Here is a 22,188-nt window from a genome sequence, read left to right on the forward strand (position 1 = left end):
TCTAACCTAATTTCAAACTCTTCCCATAATAAATGGATGCAAATTCTAAAAATAAATAAATAAATGCAAATTGTAAATATAAATAAATACATTTTCCAGAACCTATTTTAATTTATTTTATCATGTCAAACATTTCAGATAGCATCCTTTAAACTCCCCATAATAAATGGATACAATTTAAATAAATAAATAAATGATTTTTCATTTTATTTTATTTTATTATTATTATTATTATTATTATTATCATTATCATTTTTTAATTATTTTATTTTTTATGCCAAGCATTTTAGACAGCACCTTTCAAAAAGAGTTCAAAAACAGACCGGAAGGGACAAGTGTGAAGATCAGAATTGTTGTTCATTAAAATATTTTTCTCTCATGATCTGAGAGGAGGTTTATTAGGCATCAAATCAATTAGTTTTTGAGAGCTGTGATTAACACAACACACCCTAAATCACAGGCTAAGCTATGATTAGATCTATATTCTAAGATATGTGATAACTTAATTAAGACTGATGAAGTAGCCTAGTAAACAGTGCCACTTATTGAAGAACTTACACCTGTGATTCCAGGAAACGAAAAAAGTATTTTTCTTAACATTAATCATTAAATTTCACTTACTTTGCCTTGGCGTGGACATTAGCCTCAAGACACGAATATAATGTAAAGTAATATCAAGACATCTGTTTCCTGGCGCAAAGTTGTTGTTTTTTCCATTAGTGGTAATCATCCAGCATATGTTCAGTAATGCAGTGTGACTGCTGAGGAAAAACGCGTTGCGCTCCACTTTGGAGCCTCGCGGGCATCCGTAGCGTCATTTCCGGAAGACGGCAGGAAAGATGGCGGCCGAGTCAAACGAGTCCGAAACGGCATTGAATATGAGTCCTACATCCAGAGATGAGGTAGGACATCATCATTCTACCCGCGGTAAAACACGAATATGCATGTTTTCCACGGCGGGGCAGTTTAAATTGTGTCGTGTTTGTGTTAGTTTGGGTTTTACGGGGGTGGGCCTGTACACATGGAGCAGATGGCGCTGCTTTAGTGTGTGTGTGAGATTAGCTGTGTGCAATATTGATATAAACACTGACAGAAACCAATAATAAACACTCATATTGTTTCATACAAGTACAGCAGTCTTTTATGGGTCCCTTGATTCTCTCTAAAGTGAAATTATGTTTCCTAGACAGGTTATCAAAGGGACAAGGTTTTAAGCAGTAACAACGTGATCAAGTCACAAAAACAAATTCATTTAAACGTTTTCTGTCTTGTTAGGCCTCATATAGCCTGGTTATTTATTAAGTAGGTCTAATTGTTTCATATAAAGTGGAAGCCCCCTTTGAAAACATTCAGATTACAAGCATATACCATAATAGAAGGTTTTGTTGAAATTATTGGTCTCTTCTTGTGGCCAATTATTGTTTACATAATGAAAATTATATTGCACTTTGAGAAGAACCATTTATACCATATCATACGTCTTTCTGTTTTCCTGGCAACTTCTCCGTGCAGTGTTCCATTTACTTATTTGAGATTTCATGTAATTTTAAAGCCTTTTGACTTGAAAACTCACTGTTTGTCTGTGAATAATAACTGACAAACTGAATTGTCAGTGTGCGATTAACAAACTACCGAACACCCTAACTTATATTAAAGCATTTCATTGTTTTGATTTGGCTTGTATGTACAACACATTATTCTTGCAAGGCTATCAGATACATCAAGCTAGGTGTGCAGAATGTGAACATCTTATGTTACAGTTTAGAACACTACAGTTCAAAAGTTTGGGTTTGGGAGGAATTTTAAATGTTTTTGAAAAAATCTCTGATGCTCACCGTGGCTACATTTATTGAATACAATAAGAACAGTAATATTGTGAAAAATGTTTACAATTTAAAATAAAATGTTTATTTTTGAATGTATTTTAAAATGCAATTTAGCCCAATGGTTGCAAAGCTGAATTTTCAGATTCACATGATCCTTCGGAAATCATTCTAATGCTGATCAAGAAATATTTCTCATTATCATTAATGTTGTAGTTGCGCTGCTTAATATGTTAGTGGAAAGCATGATACATATTGTTCAGGTTTTCTTGATAAAAATAATAATATGCTGATTTGCTGTTTAAGAAACATTTATTATTATCAGTATGACAGAATGGTTGAGTACTTTTTTAACATCATAAACTATACCATTCAAAAGCTTGGAATTTATATATATATAATTTTTTTTATTATTATTATTTGGAAAAGAAATTATAGAATTTAAGAAGTATATTTAGCAAGGATGCTTTAAATTGATCAAAAGTGATGACTATATATAAAAAAAAGTTTGATAGGGGAAAATAAAAACATTTATTTGAAAGATATATTTTGTGAGGGTTTAAATGTCTTGCGTCAGTTTTGATCAATTTAAAGGTGCAATAGGTGATTGTCTTCAGAAACATTTTTTGTTATGCTGGTTGAAAGTCTCCTCACATCCCAATAGCAATCATTAAATTAAGTGGTCTAAGTGTATTTATCTGTATTTATACAGGTGCTGGTCATAATTAGAATATCATCAAAAAGTTGGTTTATTTCGCTAATTCCATTCAAAACGTGAAACTTGTATATTATATTCATTCATTGCACACAGACTGATATATTTCAAATGTTTATTTCTTTTAATTTTGATGATTATAACTGACAACTAAGGAAAATTCCAAATTCAGTATCTCAGAAAATTTTAATATTTACATTTGAGTTTCAATTAATGACCATCCCTACAGTATAAATTCTGGGTATCTCTTGTTCTTTGAAACCACAATAATGGAGAAGACTGCTGACTTGGCAATGATCCAGAAGACGAACATTGACACCCTCCACAAAGAGGGTAAGTCACAGAGGGTCATTACTGAAAGGTGTGGCTGTTTACAGAGTGCTGTATCAAAGCATATTAAATGCAAAGTTCACTGGAAGGAAGAATTTGGGTAGGAAAAGGTGCACAAGCAACAGGGATGACCGCAAGCTTGAGAATACTGTCAAGCAAAGCCGATTCAAACACTTGGGAGAGCTTCACAAGGAGTGAACTGAAGCTGGAGTCAGTGCATCAAGAGTCACCGAGCTCAGACATCTTCAGGAAAAGGGCTACCAAGCCACTTCTGAACCAGAGACAACGTCAGAAGCATCTTACCTGGGCTGTGGAGAAAAAGAACTGGACTGTTGCTCAGTGGTCCAAAGTCCTCTTTTCAGATCAAAGTAAATTTTACATTTCATTTGGAAATCAAGGTCCCAGAGTCTGAAGGAAGAGTGGAGAGGCACAGAATCCATGTTGCTTGAAGTCCAGTGTGAAGTTTCCACAGTCAGTGATGATTTGGGCTGCCATGTCATCTGCTGGTGTTGGTTCACTGTGTTTTCTGAGGTCCAAGGTCAACGCAGCCGTATACCAGGAAGTTTTAGAGCACTTCATGCTTCCTGCTGCTGACCAACTTTATGGAGATGCAGATTTTATTTTTCAACAGGACTTGGCACCTGCACACAGTGCCAAAGCAACCAGTATCTGGTTTAAGGACCATGGTATCCCTGTTCTTAATTGGCCAGCAAACTCGCCTGACCTTAACCCCATAGAAAATCTATGGGGTATTGTGAAGAGGAAGATGCGATATGCCAGACCCAACAATGCAGAAGAGCTGAAGGCCACTATCAGAGCAACCTGGGCTCTCATAACACCTGAGCAGTGCCACAGACTGATCGACTCCATGCCACGCCGCATTGCTGCAGTAATTCAGGCAAAAGGAGCCCCAACTAAGTATTGAGTGCTGTACATGCTCATACTTTATTTTCATACTTTTCAGTTGGCCAAGATTTCTAAAAATCCTTTCTTTGTATTGGTCTTAAGTAATATTCTAATTTTCTGAGATACTGAATTTGGGATTTTCCTTAGTTGTCAGTTATAATTAGTGCTGGGCGGTATACCGGTTCATACCGAATACCGGTGTTTATTTTTCTTATGATATGAATTTTTAAAATACCGCAATACCGGTGTTATTTAAATAACGTTCGGAACGCGACACACTGTTTGAAAGGGGTCTCTTTTCACTATTGCATTGTGGCAAGAACACAGCTGTATGTGTTACTAAGCGTGTTCTGAAGCTGTAGAACTAGTAGAACGTGATGATGACACAGAAGAACTCATCCACAATATCCACGCGCTGCCACCAGCTCCCGCGTCTCACACACACGAGCGTGACTTTAGCACTATATTTAGCAACTTTCAGACCCTTTTGGCGGCTTTTTTTCCATAGAATATACAAACTGACAAACCTAGCGAATGTTTTGGATAAACCTTAGCTATGGTTCAGTTGGAAGATGTCGCCAGTGCTACCCCGCGAGCGCGAGATCTGACTCCCAGCGCAGCGTCACGTCTCTCTGCGTCTGTTCTGTGCAGCGAGCGGCAGAGAAGCACCGCATTCATTTGGCCGTACCGCGACTGTTTGGAATTATAAATATGAGCATAGTTCGTCTGTTAATATTATGCACTTTTTTTTTTTGTTTACTCAGACGCAGGCAGTGCGCTGCATGAGACAAAAAAGTAATATAGCCAAAACCACCGCATAGCCGCTCTTTAGTATAACGTTAGATGCATGTTGATTTTATCAGACGATGTCGCGATTATAAATGAGAATGACTCCTGGTTAACATGTATTAATGGGTCGTGTTTAGTCACTATTTAGTGTGGAATTTTTCTACAATATTCGCTCATCATGACAGTAAAATAGGGCATTCTAAGTCAATCTACTGCAGTTTTTCCTCTCTCAATCAGTAGAAAATGTGGTTAACACCCGATCATGCATGAAAAAAATAAATACCGTCATATACCGTGAAACCGGTATAATTTTGAAAAATACCGTGATATACATTTTTGGTCATACCACCCAGCACTAGTTATAATCATCAAAATTAAAAGAAATAAACATTTGAAATATATCAGTCTGTGTGTAATGAATGAATATAATATACAAGTTTCACTTTTTGAATGGAATTAGTGAAATAAATGAACTTTTTGATGATATTCTAATTATATGACCAGCACCTGTATATTCTGTGGAAGGCGTAGGACCAAGAAATGTTTGTCCAATCAAAATGCTCAGGCCAAGCGTTTTAATTGTCTTTCCTACCTGCCTGTCAACTCATGTATTTGCATACCTCTGCACACCCTGTTCGTGCAGACAGGATACGTCATCAGCGCGTTCACGTACACTATTGCAGACAGAGCGAGAATGGCTGACAAACATCAACAACCTGATCTTCCTTCCTGGTATTGTAGTACTTTTACTGACTGTACTATAAAGTTTTCTCACCAGTGAATGACACATGATGTAGCCCAGCAGTTCAATTCCAGTCCTCGTTCCCTTCGCTCTGCATATTTTGCATGTCTTGCTTAGTTAACACACACCTGAATCAGATAACCAGCTCGTTAGAAGAGAGCTACGTGCATGAACTGTGTTCCGATTGACATGCTCCCTACATAGTGTTCTTTGCTCCCTACTCCTTGAGCAGGGGAAATCTGCTGATGTAGTAATGAGCGTATACGTTCAGGGGGTGTGGCTTTGGACGGCGACTGTAGGGAGGGTGGAATGTGCACTTTCAGTGCTATCAGGCTAAAGTCAGCATTTTCCAAGATCTCCTACTGCACCTTTAATGTGTCCTCGCTGAAGAAAAGTACTAATTTCTTTCAAAAAAAAAAAAAAAGGAACTGCATAAAGACTGTAAACCATCATTATGTATATAAATGACACTAAAATGACTCAAAACAGTAAATTGAATATAATGTAACAAATTTGGTGAAACTGAACTCGTGTTACAAGAAGTTTGTGCTTTTCTTGACTTGTTTGGGATATGTTCATCTCTGTTTTCTCACATTATTTTGCTTCATTGTTGCATTGTTACATGTTACAGGTATTCCCAGCCAACATGATATAAACCAGTAGTGCCCAGTCCCACTCCTGGACCTTATGAAATCTGTTTTATTTTTTCACAAATTTTATTATTATTTTATTTTATTTTTTCCCCTCAGTTTTAATTTTTCTAGGTTCCATTTTAATGGTTTGATTTTAAATTTTAATTGTAAAAAAAAAAAAAAACATGTCTATGTAACTGAATTCATAAAACCTCAACAATTGAATAATTTATTGGAATCATTAATAGGACCCTATGAAATGTTTTATTTTCCCCAATGGATGGGCTCGTTCTAGCAGAGTTTACTTCCAGCCCCAGTTAAACACACCTTTCATGCAGGTTTGCTGGAACTAAGCTCTGCAGGAAGGTGGCCCTCCAGGAGCAGGATTGGACACCCCTGGTATTACCCATGATCCAGCTATTCATTATTTGCTGTATTTTTGTTTTTTTAAATAAAGTGCTGCTCTAAAGTTATGTCACTCTCTTTGTTGAAACTGAAAGAAACTCCATTCTAGGTCTTTCAGGTTTAGGCTATATAAAGTGCTGATATGGCTCTCGCTTCCCTCTCACGTATTATCGTTTTTTTGTCGTCGACCAGGCACTGTGTTTCTGAATGATTTATTCCTCAAGCGCTCAGCAGCATTCTCAGTGTGTGTGTAACTCTGAAATACCAGCCTACCTGCTGAATGGCAGATCCATGTTTGAAAGACCAGTTTCCCATAAGCTTGCAGAAATCACTTGAGTCGCCCACAGCGTACGGCCTGGGATTAGGCTCAGTGGGGACAGATAGGATGTCGAGAGCGAGACTCTTTTTATATACAGAGGAAAGCAAGCTCATAGCTATTCTTTGAGTTTCCCGCATCCGTCTGCGGCCAATGCAGAAACAGTACGGAGAGTTTCGCATTACCAACACCCCAGAAAACACGCATCTGCTTCCTGCCCGTCCTGCTGAAACAGCAAATTGAATTTTGATTGAAACGGTGGCAGTGGCAGCTGTGAGTGGCATATTCAGTGAAATCGAATTTAGAGAGTGATGCTTTACTGCTGCTGGGAGAGAATCAGGCTGTTACTGCAGCTCCAGATGTTAGTTCACTGATAGCTCCTCTGCTGTCTGATCGTTTCCCAGCGCCGCTTGTAATTGAAGTTTACTTCCCTACTGCAGAATACTGTATTACTGTCTGAGGTGTTTTGTGTCTTAAGCATCTCTGGCAATATCCATTTATGGGTTTCGTAATATTTCCACACAAATGACTTTTTTGAAAATGATTGCAATGCGGTCAGCTTTTAAAAATGCAGTATAAACTGTCATTTTGCATTGGTTATTTTATAACAAAGGACTTGTTTATGCATTATATTAAAGGGATAATTCACCCAAAAAAATTACATTCTATCATCATTTATTCAGCCTCATGTTGTTCCAATTCTGTATGAATTGCTTTTATTTTGAGGGGAGGGGGGGTGGAATGAAAACTGACATTTCCGTACTATGAATGTCAGTGGAGACCAGAAACTGTTTGGTTTCCACATTTTTCTCTTTTTTTATCTAATATTTTTGGTTTATTTTTGGGGTAAATTATGCCTTTTTAAGTCATAAGGCCTCTGCCCCCATTTCTTCTGAATATGTACTAAAAAAATAACTACTTTAGTTAAAGGTCCCATGACATGCTGCTTTTTGGATGCTTTTATATAGGCCTAAGTGGTCCCTAATACTGTATCTGAAGTCTGTTTCCCGAAATTCAGCCTTGGTGCAGAATTTCAGCCACTATGAGCCAGTCCCACAATGAGCTTTCCTTAGGACGTGCCATTCCTGTGTCTGTAGCTTTAAATGCTAATGAGGAGTAGAGAGGCGGGGCAAGGTGGAGGGTGGGTGTGTAGCTTTAACCAGCTTGCGCTACCATGCGTTAATGTTGACAGTGGATGTATCGCAATGGCTCATAGACACGCAGTCATTCAAGCTTTTCAGTTTGACCCAGAATCTGATCCGGATGGAGAAGCACCGGATGAAGAAGTTGCAACTCAGCAGCTACAGCAGGACGTCTCCGAATGGTTAGTTTAAAATATTGTGATATACATAAAGGGAAGATTCCAGATTGGGCCATCTGAGCTTTCATTTTCTCAAAGGAGAAGCAGGATACCCAGGGCTTGGTTTACACCTATCGCCATTTCTAGCCACTGGGGGACCATAGGCAGGCTAGGGGAACTCATATTAATGTTAAAAAAAAACTCATAAAGTGAAATTTTCATGCCATGGGACCTTTAAGGCAGTATTTCTGATTTCTGATTTGAGTTTAAGGTTTTCATCTACTATTTGTTTTAATTTATTTCAGCTTTATCACCAGAATAATCTTTTTTGCAATAATTGTCGATTTTCTTCTTAAATAGAAGTGTAAATTGAGTTACAACCCACATTCCGAGGTAGTCACAGGAGGCCTTTGACTCAAAATCATATTACAGGTGGTCACAGTAGACATATTTAACACGCATGTTAATAACAAGATGTAAACGCATCTTTTTCACTTGTTGTCTAATCACCTGAGCCGGTTGTATAAACAGGGCGGTACAGTGGCCCACAGTTTTTGGGATTTATTTCAGAATCAGAAAGAGCTTTATTGCCAAGTATGTTTGCACATACAAGGAATTGAAGATTGGGAGAGGGGGGTTGCTGGAGGAGTTAATGGTTTTGTGGAGAGATGTTTAGGGTGGATGTAGGGTCTTAGACTGGGAGTTTCAAATCTACAGTAAAACTGTAGTCCTCTTTGGCCTAACAAAGATATCCTCACAGAAACTAATATAGGATGTTACAGTCTCTGTGAGCTCGTCCAGATCGTTGGTGGCAGCTTCAAAAACACTCCAATCAGTGAGGTCGAAACGGGCTATTCTCTGTTTCGTTGGTCCGATCTCTTTCTTTACAGTCTTTACTGCAGGTTTAGCAGATTTAAGTTTTTGCCTGTAAGTTGGTATAAGATGAACCAAACAGTGGTCAGAGAGTCCCAAAGCTGCGCGTGGGACAGAGTGTTATGCATCTTTTATTGCTGTGTAACAGTGATCCAATATATTACTGTCTCTGGTGGGACATATATCATGCTGCCTTTATTTTGGCAGTTCACGGGAGAGATTTTATCAGCAAATTTCTGTAAAGCTGAGCTCACGTGCGCTTGCGGATGAATGTCAACACTTACGAGAATGAACGAGCAAAACTCCCGCGTCGAATAGAAAGGCTTAAAATTGATTAAAAGCACTTCTAGATCTGGACAGCACATCTTCTTTAACACTGTAATGTCTGTACGCCACCTTTCGTTGATTTAGAAACATGTCCCTCTGCCGCGCGATTTCCCCGTTGATTCTGCATCGCGATCCGCTCTGAACAGCTGAAAGCCTGGCAGATTTAACGCGCTGTCCAGAATGGTGTCATTCAGCCAGGTTTCCGTGAAACACAGAGCAGCCAAAGTGTGAAAAATCCTTATTTATCCGGGAGAGCAGAAGGAGTTCGTCCGTTTTGTTGGGTAGAGAGCGGAGATTCGCGAGATGGATGCTAGGCAATGCCGTTCTGAATCCGCGCTGTCTGAGCTTCACGAGTGCGCCGGCTCGCTTCCCACGTCTGCGCGTCCTGAAGCGTTTGATCAGCGCCGCTGCTCCACCAACTACAACGTTCAGCAAAACGTCTGAATAAACGAAATTCGGTAAAAGAACGTGTGGTGTGTTCTGCGAATGTTTAGCAGTTCACCCCTGGTAAAACTGATCGTGTTAGACAAACAAAAAACAGGAAAAACTAACAAAAACTGGAGAGCAAGACACTGAGGCTGCCGTCTGCGGTGCAATCTTGTTCCTTTTTCCATTTTAAAAGTCCATTCCTTTGCCTTTGCTTTCCTTGGCGTTTTTTCTAGCACACTGTTCTCACAGCGCACACTCGAGAGAACAGTGTACAGTGAGAGTACACTTAGACCTACTGTACTTGTACTTTGTTACAGCACTAGTGTGTTCTTACTCTGTGTCCTCTCTCTGCCTTCCAGCCTCCCAGCCCAGGAGAAACGGAGCAGCGTGAGAGAAAGGCCAGCACAAGTTCATCTGAGGATGGAGACAGTGATGGTGATAACCGCAGGAGGGTTGTTGGTAAGTGTGTCCTTGAGGGAAAGTTCACCCCAAAATGATAATTTACGCAATTTTATAATGTTGTGGATCACAAGATATTTTGAAGAACATTTTTAATGACAGTCATTGGTGTCAAGTGTTGTTTTTGACCCCACTGACTTTGTGTATTGACTATTTTCTTTTTTTGTAATTAATTAATTGTTAATTGTTTTTTTGTTTTTTTTTGTTTTTTTTCGTTTTACCTTTAGTAATTTTAGTATTTAAACTTATTTAATTTTATTTGTTTTAATCTAATATTTTATTTTATTATATTGTATTCCAGATTCATTTTAATAAATGAAAACATTTAACTGCATTGAAAACTATTTTTAATCATTTTAGTGAACAATTACAACAATGCAGGAGTAAGTGTTTTTTTTTTGTTTGTTTTTTATTTATTTTTTTTTATAATGATTTTCATTGTCATTTTCCAAATACAATTTCCACAATATCCAATTTAATAATCAATAAATAATTGTTTGTTAAAAAAAAAAAAAAAAAACAGGGTTTGGAAATATATAAGTGAGTAAATGATGAAAAATGTTACTTTTTGGGTGAACTGTACCTTTAAATCATAATGCCACTGACCCTATATCCTCTGAATATTATGGTTAAAAATAATTCAGCTCCGGGTAGAACAAACCGTACATCCGATGACCAGAAAACGGTTTCCTCAGCACTAAACTGGCACATAAGCCTGCTTGTTTCCTCACAGCTGAGACCTAGTTCCAACATTTCCTAAGTCAGCACAAGGACGAACACAATGACAGCATTGCTTCACTGTAGACTCACCTGTTGTGGGTGAACACACAGTTTGTGTAGCTAGCACGTTTCATTTGACGTGAAATACCTTTAATATTATAGATAGGTTTTCAGTCAGTAGTTTTTCAGTTTTTTAAGTCTCAAAGGAAATAGTTGTATTTTTCCATGTGTAGTGTGAATAAAACAGTGAATCGAAAGAAAATATAATCATGACAGTCTTAGATGCAAGTCTTCCTTTAATATTACTAGTATGTCATTCGGTTGGCTCCTAAATCAAACTTGTAAGGCAAAGTCAAGTCAGTAATCAGTGTTTTCCCATAGAGGTCAGTATCTCAGGGCTCATCTGCATCCGGCCTCAGTGTAGCGCTGCGGACACGTATAACCTTGCTGCTCATGCCTGTTTATCTGATCTATTGCTCCCTGGTCTCTAGAGCTCATCACCAACAGTTTCACTTCAGTAGCTCTCATAGTTGGTGTTATTATCCATAAAATGCTTTCAATCATCCCTTCTGCTGAGCTGTTGCAAATCCGAAGTCTGACCAAGTGAAAACAACACAAGTCTCTTTTCGTCTCCTGACACCTGCACAAGGATAGTTGACCACACATGGGTCTAATTTTCATGATTTCATGAATTTTCAGGGGTTTTTGGGGTGGGGGTTTAGTAGAAAAGCAGTTTTTCAGGTCACAGCATCTCGCATATTTCAACCGTACATATAAAGTATGTTGTGAATGTGATATGTCAAAAATCATGTCTGTAAATGCATTTGTTACAAATTCAAAGAAATGCTATTCTTTTGAACTTTCTATTCATCAAAGAAGCTTTAACAATATCTACAAACAAAAAGAGAGAAATAAGAAAAGAAAAAATAAGCTGCACAATGGATTTTGACATTAATAATAATAATTAAGTAAACGTTTAAGCATCAAATCAACATATTAGATTTCTGACTGGAGCAATGATGCTGCAATGATCCTAGTGTTTTTGCTGTATAATTGACCATATGCACAGAGCGCTATTTAGAACTTCCGGATAAAGATAAGCCAGCTCGTAATCTTCCGGTGAAGCTCATTTTATATGTGCTATATATAGGTAGAGACTCTCACAGAAACATCTCCTGCCTCATTCTTATCAGAAACTGAGAAACAAAATAATTGCAACATTGTGAATAATGATTGTGGAATTAACAGTTTCATGTTATTAAAGAACATATAATTTTATATGCAGAGTCCAGGAAAGTACCCACGTCAGTATAACTGTGCATTTAAATCCTGACAAATAAACACTATCATAACTGTTTAGGCAGTTAGGTTAATCTCTTAAACTACATAATGGTATTCTCGATTAATTAATATCTTACCTTCAAAGCCATGAACACATTTTTAAAATCTTATAAAATTTTAAGCCATTTATGGTTTCTCATTTCTGTGTGGTAAAATTCCCATTATTAAAGGTTCAGTTTTCATTCATGAAGAAATATGCTAAAAACGGGTCTCGGCGAAAAATAGACTTTTTAAGATTATGAATTAACGTTATAACCAAGAGATGGCAGTATATGATCACTTATTGGCTGCAGCTGCCATTTCAACTTAGTTTTTCACGTCTTTTGATTTATTATAAAATAAATATAACAAATTTAGTACTTTGTCGCACTGAAGTATAAAGTAGGCTTTAGCAAGTGCAGGAAGTCACAAATTTACAGTCAAATACAAATTAAATAAGTTGGTATAACAAATAAATAATGCATTCAGTATTTTGAAATGTTTAGATTTAATTGGAATAACTAGGCTACTTCGTTTAAGTTTTATCCAACACAGACCTGTAGTTTGGTTAGTCTGAATTTAGTCTGAATCACTTAATGCACAGCTTTATTTTGACATCGGCTCGTCAGGTGATTCATTCCGTTGCCGCTGTCAATCATAGCAATGACTCGCGGCATGATTTAACAGATTCCCTCGCGTAAGTTTAACATTCGCATTTTGTTATTCCTGAAACGGAATATGTGGAAGTTTGGTCATCTTAGACAAACAAAACTTTTCTCCTAAATGTGAATGGATTATGTAGAGAAACCGAGTGAAGGACGCTCTTCTTACGGCATAGTACACTTGACCGGAAATGACTGAGCTGGCTTATCTACAACTAGGAAGTAACCGTGCATAAGGTCAATTGATCAAATAAATGCAGTCTTGGTTAGCATAAGAGGCTTCTTTCAGATACATACAAAAATATGTCTGACCATAAAGTTTTGAGTGGTTTATTTAATTTTTTATTTTACTTTATTTATTTATTCTTTCATTAACGTATTTGTTTCTGGTATTACAATTTAAATGTTTTGTTTCCAACCATATTTATACACAGTTGTAGCATTATAATGTAACATTATATTATTAATAATAATGATTATATTTTGTTTTATTGAAATTCATATTCATATATATCAAGGAATATTCCACTTATGTGGCACCATGAGACAGAGAAAAAATCTCAAGACTTTTTAAAATATTCAAAAGCTTTATAAGAGATATGGAAGTTTGTAGTCTTTGATTTGATTCATTCACATCACTTACCTTCATTCTTAGATTTTTACTTGCATACCATGTCGCGATACCTGCTAAATAGTTTAAGTTGCTTGCCAAAGCCAATTTTTTAGTCTTATTTGGTGTGTGGCAAGTGTTAATTTTAAGCCCTGGATGTGTTTGTTCCTCAAAGTTTTTCTAAAATGTCAGGATCACTGTTGAAGCTCGACATTAAGAGTGAAGCTGCCACCGAGATTGAGCTCCATATCTGGAAATGATACCAGCTGTCTTGGAGCCACTTCACACTGCGACTACAGCCATTATGTATTTCAAGATCATTTAACAAGAGTCATCCTTTCATGCATTTTTAAAGCGCTGCGCTGTTGTGTGCGTATTGTGATAAGTCATTATAGTAAATGCCTTTGAAGAAAGAGTGAAAATGCATTGATAAAGGCTTGAGTGTTTTTGTTCTCTTTATTTGATGGTTGTGTTTGAAGTGACAAAAGGATCCACAGGAAAACAGCAGGTGTTGAGTCGCAGGCCCAGTCGCAAGCTTGGCAGAACGATCTGCTCTTCATGATTATTTCATGGGCTTTTATGCTCCCCGGCACTGATTCAACACCCAGTTATTGAGCTTTGGCTTCTGTTGTTGTGAATGTCACTTCAGGTTTGCAAGAATCCTGCACTGAATCATTCTCCCAGAAGCGATTTAACTTAAGCTAACTTTTGTTTGTTTTTTCTTTTTTGACTGCTAGTACTGACAGTCCTCTAAAAGTGTTTGTGGCCAAGAATTGTGTTCTTCTCTTTATCATGCTTCATGTTTTCTCTCAACATCTTTGTTTGTTCATCACTATGGTTTTGAATAATGGCAACTGTCTGAAAATCAAGTCTTAATGTTTTTTTCAGATGGCCAGCGTAACCCTGAAGCAGGTAGACCCGAGGGTTCAGCTCAACCTGAGGATGCTGGCTCCAGAGATGGGAGTCCACGAGTGGGCAGCCCTGTGGCAAGAGCATCATCCAGGGCCCGGCACAATCAAGGGTCCAGCGGCTCAGACAGTGACAGCAGTGAAGACGACAGTGATGACGGTGTTATGCACAGGATAAAGAGCAGTGTCACACACATCAAGGTGAGTTTCAATCATACAGCATTTTTAGAATGTTAAAGGGGGGATAGTTCAAATTGTAGATTTGGGATGTGCTGGTTATTTTATGGGTATTTATAATTTAACAGTGATTGATAATTTATAATTTAATTGGTTAAGCAATTAATCAATATTAGCATAAATAAACCATGTGAGTGGCTGCCAAAAACACTGTCTGTACAACAGGGTTGTTGTTATTAACTAAAACAAAAACTATAAACTAGTTGTTTTTTCTTTAGTTAAAGCTAAAAAAATATAAATATTAGATGATAAGCTTACAAGCAGCTAACTGAATTATGTTTGAATTGTTGGACTAAAATTACTAAAACGAAATCCCTGTTCGGACAGTAATTGTTTCTCATGTGGACATAAAAATAAATTTACATGGCACCTCAGTGATTAAAACTCATGGACTCGGATGGCGATTTATTCACAGTGGAGAAGCAAGTTCTGTGAACCTACAAACCCGGGAACCCGCTACTCATGTGACCAGTCACATGGTTGTCTGCTGTAAATAAAAATTAATTATATTTATAAGTTTATTCTTATTTTTGTGTAAAATGTATTTTTAAAAATACATATTATTGAGTAAAATGTTTCCTTGTTATTTTTCTTTATAATATACAATCCTATTTATTATTTGATTATTTAAATCTCTTGTTTAAAAATAGGAAAATAGATAGGTATATAATACACACACACACAAACTCATTCAAAATATAAATGCTATAATAATGCTAAAATTACACTACTGTAGATTCATGTGGAGCATGTGAAGTTTAAATGAAGAAAGGATGGAATTAAATGGCTTTTTGTATATATTTGTTTAATTTGTATTTTTATATACTAGAATACATATTATGCATTGAGTAATTAACAGTAAATTAAACACATTGGTACGAAACATAGCTGCATCTATTAAAAATAATTTGACTGAAGTTATTTACTTATTTAAAGGTAAATACCAACTACTCAATCAGTTTAATTAAGTTTAATTTAATAATTTATTAATTCCCACAATTTAAAATTCCTAGTTTATATAAACCTGAAACACTGCCATCCAATAAAATATTAGTGTGTGAATCAGATATGCCATTGCAGTTTACTATTACTGTCACACTGTTGCCATGTTTAGAGTAAGTACTATTAAAGTCATGTGATCTATAAGTAGTTGACACACATCCAGTGCTGGACTAATTGGTGCAACTACTATGCTTTGCTAATGTGATTGTGTTTGTTTCAGCGCGCCTCTGACGACGAGAGCAAAAACAGACAAAGAAGCTCCTCACCTGACAGGTAAGTCTGTTACTAGTCTCAATTAAAAAAAAAATCAATGTAAAATTCAGACCTTTCTATAAACTGGTGTCATTTGTCTCCATTTTAGGGACGAAAAGAAGTCACAGTCAAGATCCCACTCCAGATCCCGCTCTAGATCTCGTTCTCCTCAAGAACGTTACGGAAAGGGTCGTAGGTGAGGGAATGTGTGTTTATGTTCTCAATAAATATGCTGTTGCCTTTTTCGTCCTGATGTAAAATAATGCACCTTTCAGTTCTAATATTTTCTTTGTTCTCCGTTGTCCTCGCATCAGGTCCAGGGAGCGGGAGCGTGAGCGAGATCGAGACCGCTATGATGACCGGGATCGTTATGAGCGGCGCTTCAGCAGAGAGAGGGATTGGGAACACAGAAGGAGGGGAAGGTCAGCCTCCCCAGCCAAAAATGATAAACCTCCCACTGAGGAGCCTCCAGTGAAGAAGAGGAAGGAAGCGCTGGACCCCATCCTAACCCGCACCGGTGGCGCCTACATCCCACCGGCCAAACTGCGAATGATGCAGGCTCAGATCACTGACAAGAGCAGGTTGGTTTCACTTTGCTAAGCAATCCTACGTTTTATATTTATGTATTTTTTATTTATTTTTATAGGGTTAAAGGTGTAAGGGTGTTGTTGTTGTTTGATATAAAGTTTACTTACCTTAGGCTGTATATTTATAATATTGCACTTTGAAAATCCATCATTGGATTTGGAGGATACAAGAAGAAAAAGGGAATTAATAAGCAGGGCAATATATTGAATATTGACAATATTTTTGTGATCATTTTAATGGTGTTGTAAATAAAACATCTCTAATATGAATTTCAGTAATATAAATGCCACTAGAGTTTGTAAATTTGATTTAGTTCAAACAGTCCATTGCAATGAATCAATTCAAAACACTAAAACACTTCAAATCACTTGAATTGACAGCCAAAGGCCTGCAGAAGGTGCATAATCTAGGTGTAGAATTTATGATAATAAAATATTTTTGTAAAAATACACTATCGTTCAAAAGTTTGGTGCCAGTAAGATTATTGGGTTCCACTTTATATTAAGTGGCCCTAATACCTGTGTACTTGCATAGCAACTAGATGTGTACGTAGCTGTCGGGCCAAAAGCGGGCGTGCTAGTGCGTGCCAGGGCCAGTCGCGTTTCCACTGTCACTTCCAGGGCTTGATCGTGCCTCGTCGGTGCCTCCTCAGGGCCAACGGCGAAAACCTTGGGCCAAAGCTGGCCAACTGGGACTAGAGGAGTGGTTATGAACAAAGGCGGAGTTTCTCCGCGTCTTGAGAGCGTCAGGGCTGTAGATCATTTCATAAAGTTAACAGCTATAACACCAGCATTAAAGACTTTTAAAATAATTTTAGCTCAAAACTCACTTTCAGACAGCAGCGAGTGTTTGAAATAACTTGATCCGATGTGGATTATGATCACCATACAAGGCAGAAATATTTATAAGCGATGCAAAAGACTATGCACGCTAGCCATTAACATTACCATACTAAACATGGTAAATATGACTGCTTGAAGAAATCAGACGTCAGCTTCTCATTCTCTATAACAATCGTGTATTTATTTAGTAACATGTTTTATCTGTCGTCTCGTCTCGAGACTTTAGCTCCGTGTGTGTCATAAAAATATATAATGGTTTTTGTTCAGGAGCTCCCTCTGCTACTCAGGTTGTATTTTTGATGGAAAAATATGGAAATGATCATTCTTACTTAACGTGATGTATACTGTGACTACAAATAAACAGAAACAGACTCTACTGAATAAGTAGGGTAGGCCTATTTGTCCTCTTTCTTTTGTGAAATAGTGGTTCACATTGCTGTATTTCTGTGTGACTAATTTTCAATCCTGATAGATTAATTGATTATGATCAATGTATCACTTAATAGGCTATTGTAAAACATCGAGACGGGTAGGTTTAGGAATGTGTAAAGTGCGAGGAGTTGGATCTCGAGTTGGTAGAGTTGGTGCACCACTGTAATACCAGTGTACTTGCATGGTAACTCCTCAGGAACTGTCCACTTAATATAAAGTGTAACATACTGGACACCAACCACAATTTATATGTAAAGCCTAACTTACTGGCCGCTGCTGTGTAACATCAGAGTAATTGCATGGTAAATCCATAGGAATTATTTACTTAATATAAAATGTAATGCTTTCTTTACCAAAAAGTGCCAAGTCAAGTCCTGTTACACATTTGTACTTGCACATACCATTCAGTGGGTTGTTACATATGTGTAGTTACACAAACATTAGAGCTGTAGATACTGTGTACCAATGTGTACTTGCACTGTGGTTACATACTATGTACACATCTAGTTACTATGTAAGTACACAGGTATTAGGGCCACTTAATATAAAGTGGGACCGATTATTGTTATAAATAAATGATTACTTTTATTCAGAAAGGATGCATAAATTGATTATAAATGACAGTAAGAACATTTGTAATGCTACAAGGGTTACAAATTTCTATTTAGAATAAAACAACTTTATACATATAATACGTATATATTTTGAACAGTGGTGTAAATAGGTAAAATGTTTGTTACTTTGTTTTTGTTTTCTGGCTTTGTCTTTAGGAGATTATGCCTACATATTTATTAGAAAATCGGACTTTATTTGTATCGGATTTTATCTGACTTTATTTCTTCTAATCTAATTGTCTTCAAATTACCATTGTTTAATGATCAGCCATTTAAGCCATAAATAATATAAATACTAAAATATTTATTGAAAACTGCCATAAAACTTTAACATTTTGAAAGATAATTTTTAGATTTATTGCCCAGCTCTAATGGGGAGCAATCATCAGATAAGAAAGGTGATCTTTGTTGATCCATCTTGATACATATTGATTTTGAAGTATTTTCAGACATTGTGATAAGAATAGATTGTGATTTATTGATGGTGGGAAACGCATCCACATGAATTCAATGAAGGGGTCGATTAAATTTCCTCATACAGCAGAATGGAGGTCACCAGCCAGGAAATATAGAGGTGTCCCTTAGGGATGTGGGATAACTATAGCAGAAGGAGTGGAGCGCTGGCCTGTGCTTGAGGCCAGACACTGGAAGATAGGTGATAGAGACAATACATCAGAGATCAGTCTCAAGAGCTAAGGGCAGGAAATTAGTTGGTGGGGAAAAATAGCAGTTCTCTAAGTAGCCGAGCATGACTTCAAAACTCCTTAACATCAGCATTTCCCAGGCTATCATGCTGAAGTACAAACTGAGAAGGAGACGACGTTGAAGTTTTTGTCCTGCTATTACGGTTGCGCCAAATATGACCTTTAAAATGGTCTATTACTGGGCGCTAAAGACGAGTGTTTCAAGATCACTGCTGTGTTAACAGGCTGAAAGTGTCTCCTTCAACAGATTTGTGTAGTTGTTTTTTCATCCATTCTTTTCTTTTTTTATTCCACAGTTTGGAGTATCAGAGGATGAGCTGGGAAGCCCTGAAGAAGTCCATCAATGGTCTGATCAACAAAGTAAACGTTTCCAACATCGCCAACATTATTCAAGAGCTGCTGCAGGAGAATATTGTGAGGGGCAGGTAAAGACCACAGCTCTTGTGTTTTACTCAGAATCAGAAAGAGTTTTATTGCCAGGTATGTTTACATATAGAAGGAATTTGTTTTGGTGACAGACAGCTGACTTTGTGGCCATGTTCTTGTTGTTCTTTACCTTTATTTCTATAGCGTTTTACGCATTAAAGACAGTAACTTCACAATATTGTACAGAAAAGTAATGGAATCAGTGATGTGAATTTCAGTATGAGGCAAATCTGAATTCTGCTGTAAAGCAGCTTTAACAAGACAGTAATGTCATTATTGAGCTCCAGTCAGTGCAGTGTAGGTTCAGTTCAGTTGAGTAACTGTGTAAGTTCATCAGTTATGAAACAAGTTCAATTCAGCTTTAAGCAGATATCTTCTTTTGGCCAAATGCATAATCCTATAAAAGCATTGTTAAAAAAATAATAATAATCCATCCAAGATGGCGAATGCAGCAAGAGAAGTCTCAGTTATGGATATAATTTATTAAATACAGATCACATAAACATCAAATAAAAATACTATTACTACTAAAAATGCTATTACTTACCTTTTCTAGTATATTATGTGTAACTCATTCAGTTTTGAATGGTATTGATAAAAACAACTCTGTGTGGTTCAAAATGGATTATTTTACACTATGCACTACATTTCAAACGTTTAAGATGTGTTTTAACGTGTGTGTGTGTGTGTATATACGTATTATTATAATTTTTTTTTTAAAGAATTCTCTTATGCTTACCAAGGCTGCATTTATTTGATCAGAAATGCAGTAAAACTGCAATGCTGTGAAAAATTACTACAAATTAAAATTATCTATTATCTTATCTATTGTAATACATTTCAAAATGTAAGTTATTCCTACGACAGCAAAGTGGAATAAAGCTCACTCCAGGCTTCAGTGTCACATGGTCCTTCTGAAATCATTCTAATATGCTGATTTGCTGCTGAAGAAACAGTTCTTTCCTTACTATCAGTTCTGCTGCTAAATATTTTTGTGGAAACAATGACACATTTTTTCAAGAATCTTTAATGAATAGAAAGAGAGAAAAAAAAATAAAAAAATTTTAAATGGAAATTTTTATAGAAAACCATAAGACAGCTCATATGTTTGACTTTGTTAATGATCCTGGCGTCTCTCTATCCAGGGGTCTTCTGGCAAGGTCTACACTTCAGGCCCAGGCTGCCTCTCCCATCTTCACCCATGTGTACGCTGCTGTGCTGGCCATCATCAACTCCAAGTTTCCTCAGATCGGAGAACTTATACTCAAGAGACTTATCCTCAATTTCCGGAAAGGTTACAGGAGGAACGATAAAGTAAGACTTTAGGAAGCTGGGTACTGGTTTCTAAACGGAGCACCAGTTTAAATGTTCTATTTTTTTCTTTCTGTCTTTTCAGCAACAATGTCTCACAGCATCCAAGTTTGTGGCTCATCTCATCAACCAGAATGTGGTATGTCCTTCTGGTCCTTTTAACAGATTTTTGTCTATAAACCACAGTTTATTTTGTAGTGTAATTGTATTTTCATTGTCTCAAGGCTCATGAAGTCCTGTGTCTGGAGATGTTAACCCTGCTGTTAGAAAGACCCACTGATGACAGTGTGGAAGTGGCCATCAGCTTTCTAAAAGAGTGTGGTCTCAAACTGACAGAGGTCTCACCCCGAGGCATCAATGGTACATTCCTTACTGTTTTGTTTTTTTTGTTTTTGGTTATTATTGAATGGATGATTTTATCTTATGTTTTATGTCTACATTGTCATATTTTTCAGCTATCTTTGAACGTCTGAGGAACATCTTGCATGAATCAGAGATAGATAAGCGTGTACAGTACATGATTGAGGTGATGTTTGCCATCAGGAAGGATGGGTTTAAGGACCACCCTATTATCCCAGATGGGCTTGACCTAGTGGAGGAAGAGGACCAGTTCACACACATGCTTCCTCTGGAGGACGATTACAACACAGAGGACATCTTAAGTAAGATCAGCTGCACTTAAACATGTCATTTCAGAGTGTTTAAACCTTTTACCTTTCTCCATATAATGAATTGGCATGGGCAGGTGACTGATTTTAGATTTCAGTAAAAATTGATTTGAGATCTCAGTAAGTACAGATCTGAGAATTTAATAAATCACTGATTTTATGTTTTAAGATTTTATGTAGTCTTTTTTTTTTTTTTGCCAAATATGATCTTTTTTTTCGATTTGAGATTTCAATAAAGTACTTATGTGAAAGTTCTATAGTTTTTCTGTAACCACTGATTTGAGATTCCAGTAAACTACTGATTTAAGATTTCATTAAACTACTGATTTAAGATTTCAGGAATATGAATTCACTTACTACCATTCAAAAGTTTGGTCGGTAAGGTTTTTTCTAGAGGTCGACCGATAGTGGATTTTACCGATACCGATAGCTAGGTTGGACCACACTGGCCGATACTGATTAATCAGCCCATAGTTTTCAAAATGGATACTGAAAGAGAGCTAGTGCTTTACTATTTTTAAAAAAAAAGCAGCAACAGTACTGAACCACACTTTGTAAATGAATAAAAATATTGATAGTATTTACTATACTGATCATTAAAGTTATTTCATAGTTTGCTAATGTTAAAAGAAGAAACTTTAAAATGTAAAAAATGTAGCCTATTAGTAGCTAATAGTGAATGTTGAAATGAACACACTCTAACAAGGAACAATACTTCTACAGTTTTCATTAATGCTACGAATGGACTCTTATTGTTAAGTATTACCATTTAATTTCAACAGTCATGCTTAAAGATGGCCATCTTTAAATATCTACACAAGGCCATAGCATTAAAATTACATACAT

At 36.8% G+C, this 22,188-nt stretch overlaps 1 protein-coding gene across 1 annotated transcript in view; it reads left to right on the plus strand.

Annotated features, from left to right (window-relative positions):
• Positions 1 to 743: 743 nt before the first annotated feature.
• Positions 744 to 22,188, plus strand: part of cwc22 (CWC22 spliceosome associated protein homolog) — a 57,346-nt gene continuing 35,901 nt past the window's right edge. The window contains exons 1-11 of the mRNA XM_058786167.1: positions 744 to 902; positions 9,947 to 10,046; positions 14,247 to 14,467; positions 15,726 to 15,778; positions 15,867 to 15,953; positions 16,072 to 16,338; positions 19,234 to 19,362; positions 20,509 to 20,677; positions 20,760 to 20,813; positions 20,899 to 21,034; positions 21,130 to 21,336. Coding sequence (XP_058642150.1) covers positions 840 to 902; positions 9,947 to 10,046; positions 14,247 to 14,467; positions 15,726 to 15,778; positions 15,867 to 15,953; positions 16,072 to 16,338; positions 19,234 to 19,362; positions 20,509 to 20,677; positions 20,760 to 20,813; positions 20,899 to 21,034; positions 21,130 to 21,336 — 1,486 coding nt within the window. The 5' untranslated portion in view covers positions 744 to 839. The remainder of the gene's footprint in view (positions 903 to 9,946; positions 10,047 to 14,246; positions 14,468 to 15,725; positions 15,779 to 15,866; positions 15,954 to 16,071; positions 16,339 to 19,233; positions 19,363 to 20,508; positions 20,678 to 20,759; positions 20,814 to 20,898; positions 21,035 to 21,129; positions 21,337 to 22,188) is intronic.

The sequence above is a fragment of the Onychostoma macrolepis genome, chromosome 09 (genome assembly GCF_012432095.1).
Source record: "Onychostoma macrolepis isolate SWU-2019 chromosome 09, ASM1243209v1, whole genome shotgun sequence".
In the NCBI taxonomy this organism is placed as follows: domain Eukaryota; kingdom Metazoa; phylum Chordata; class Actinopteri; order Cypriniformes; family Cyprinidae; genus Onychostoma; species Onychostoma macrolepis.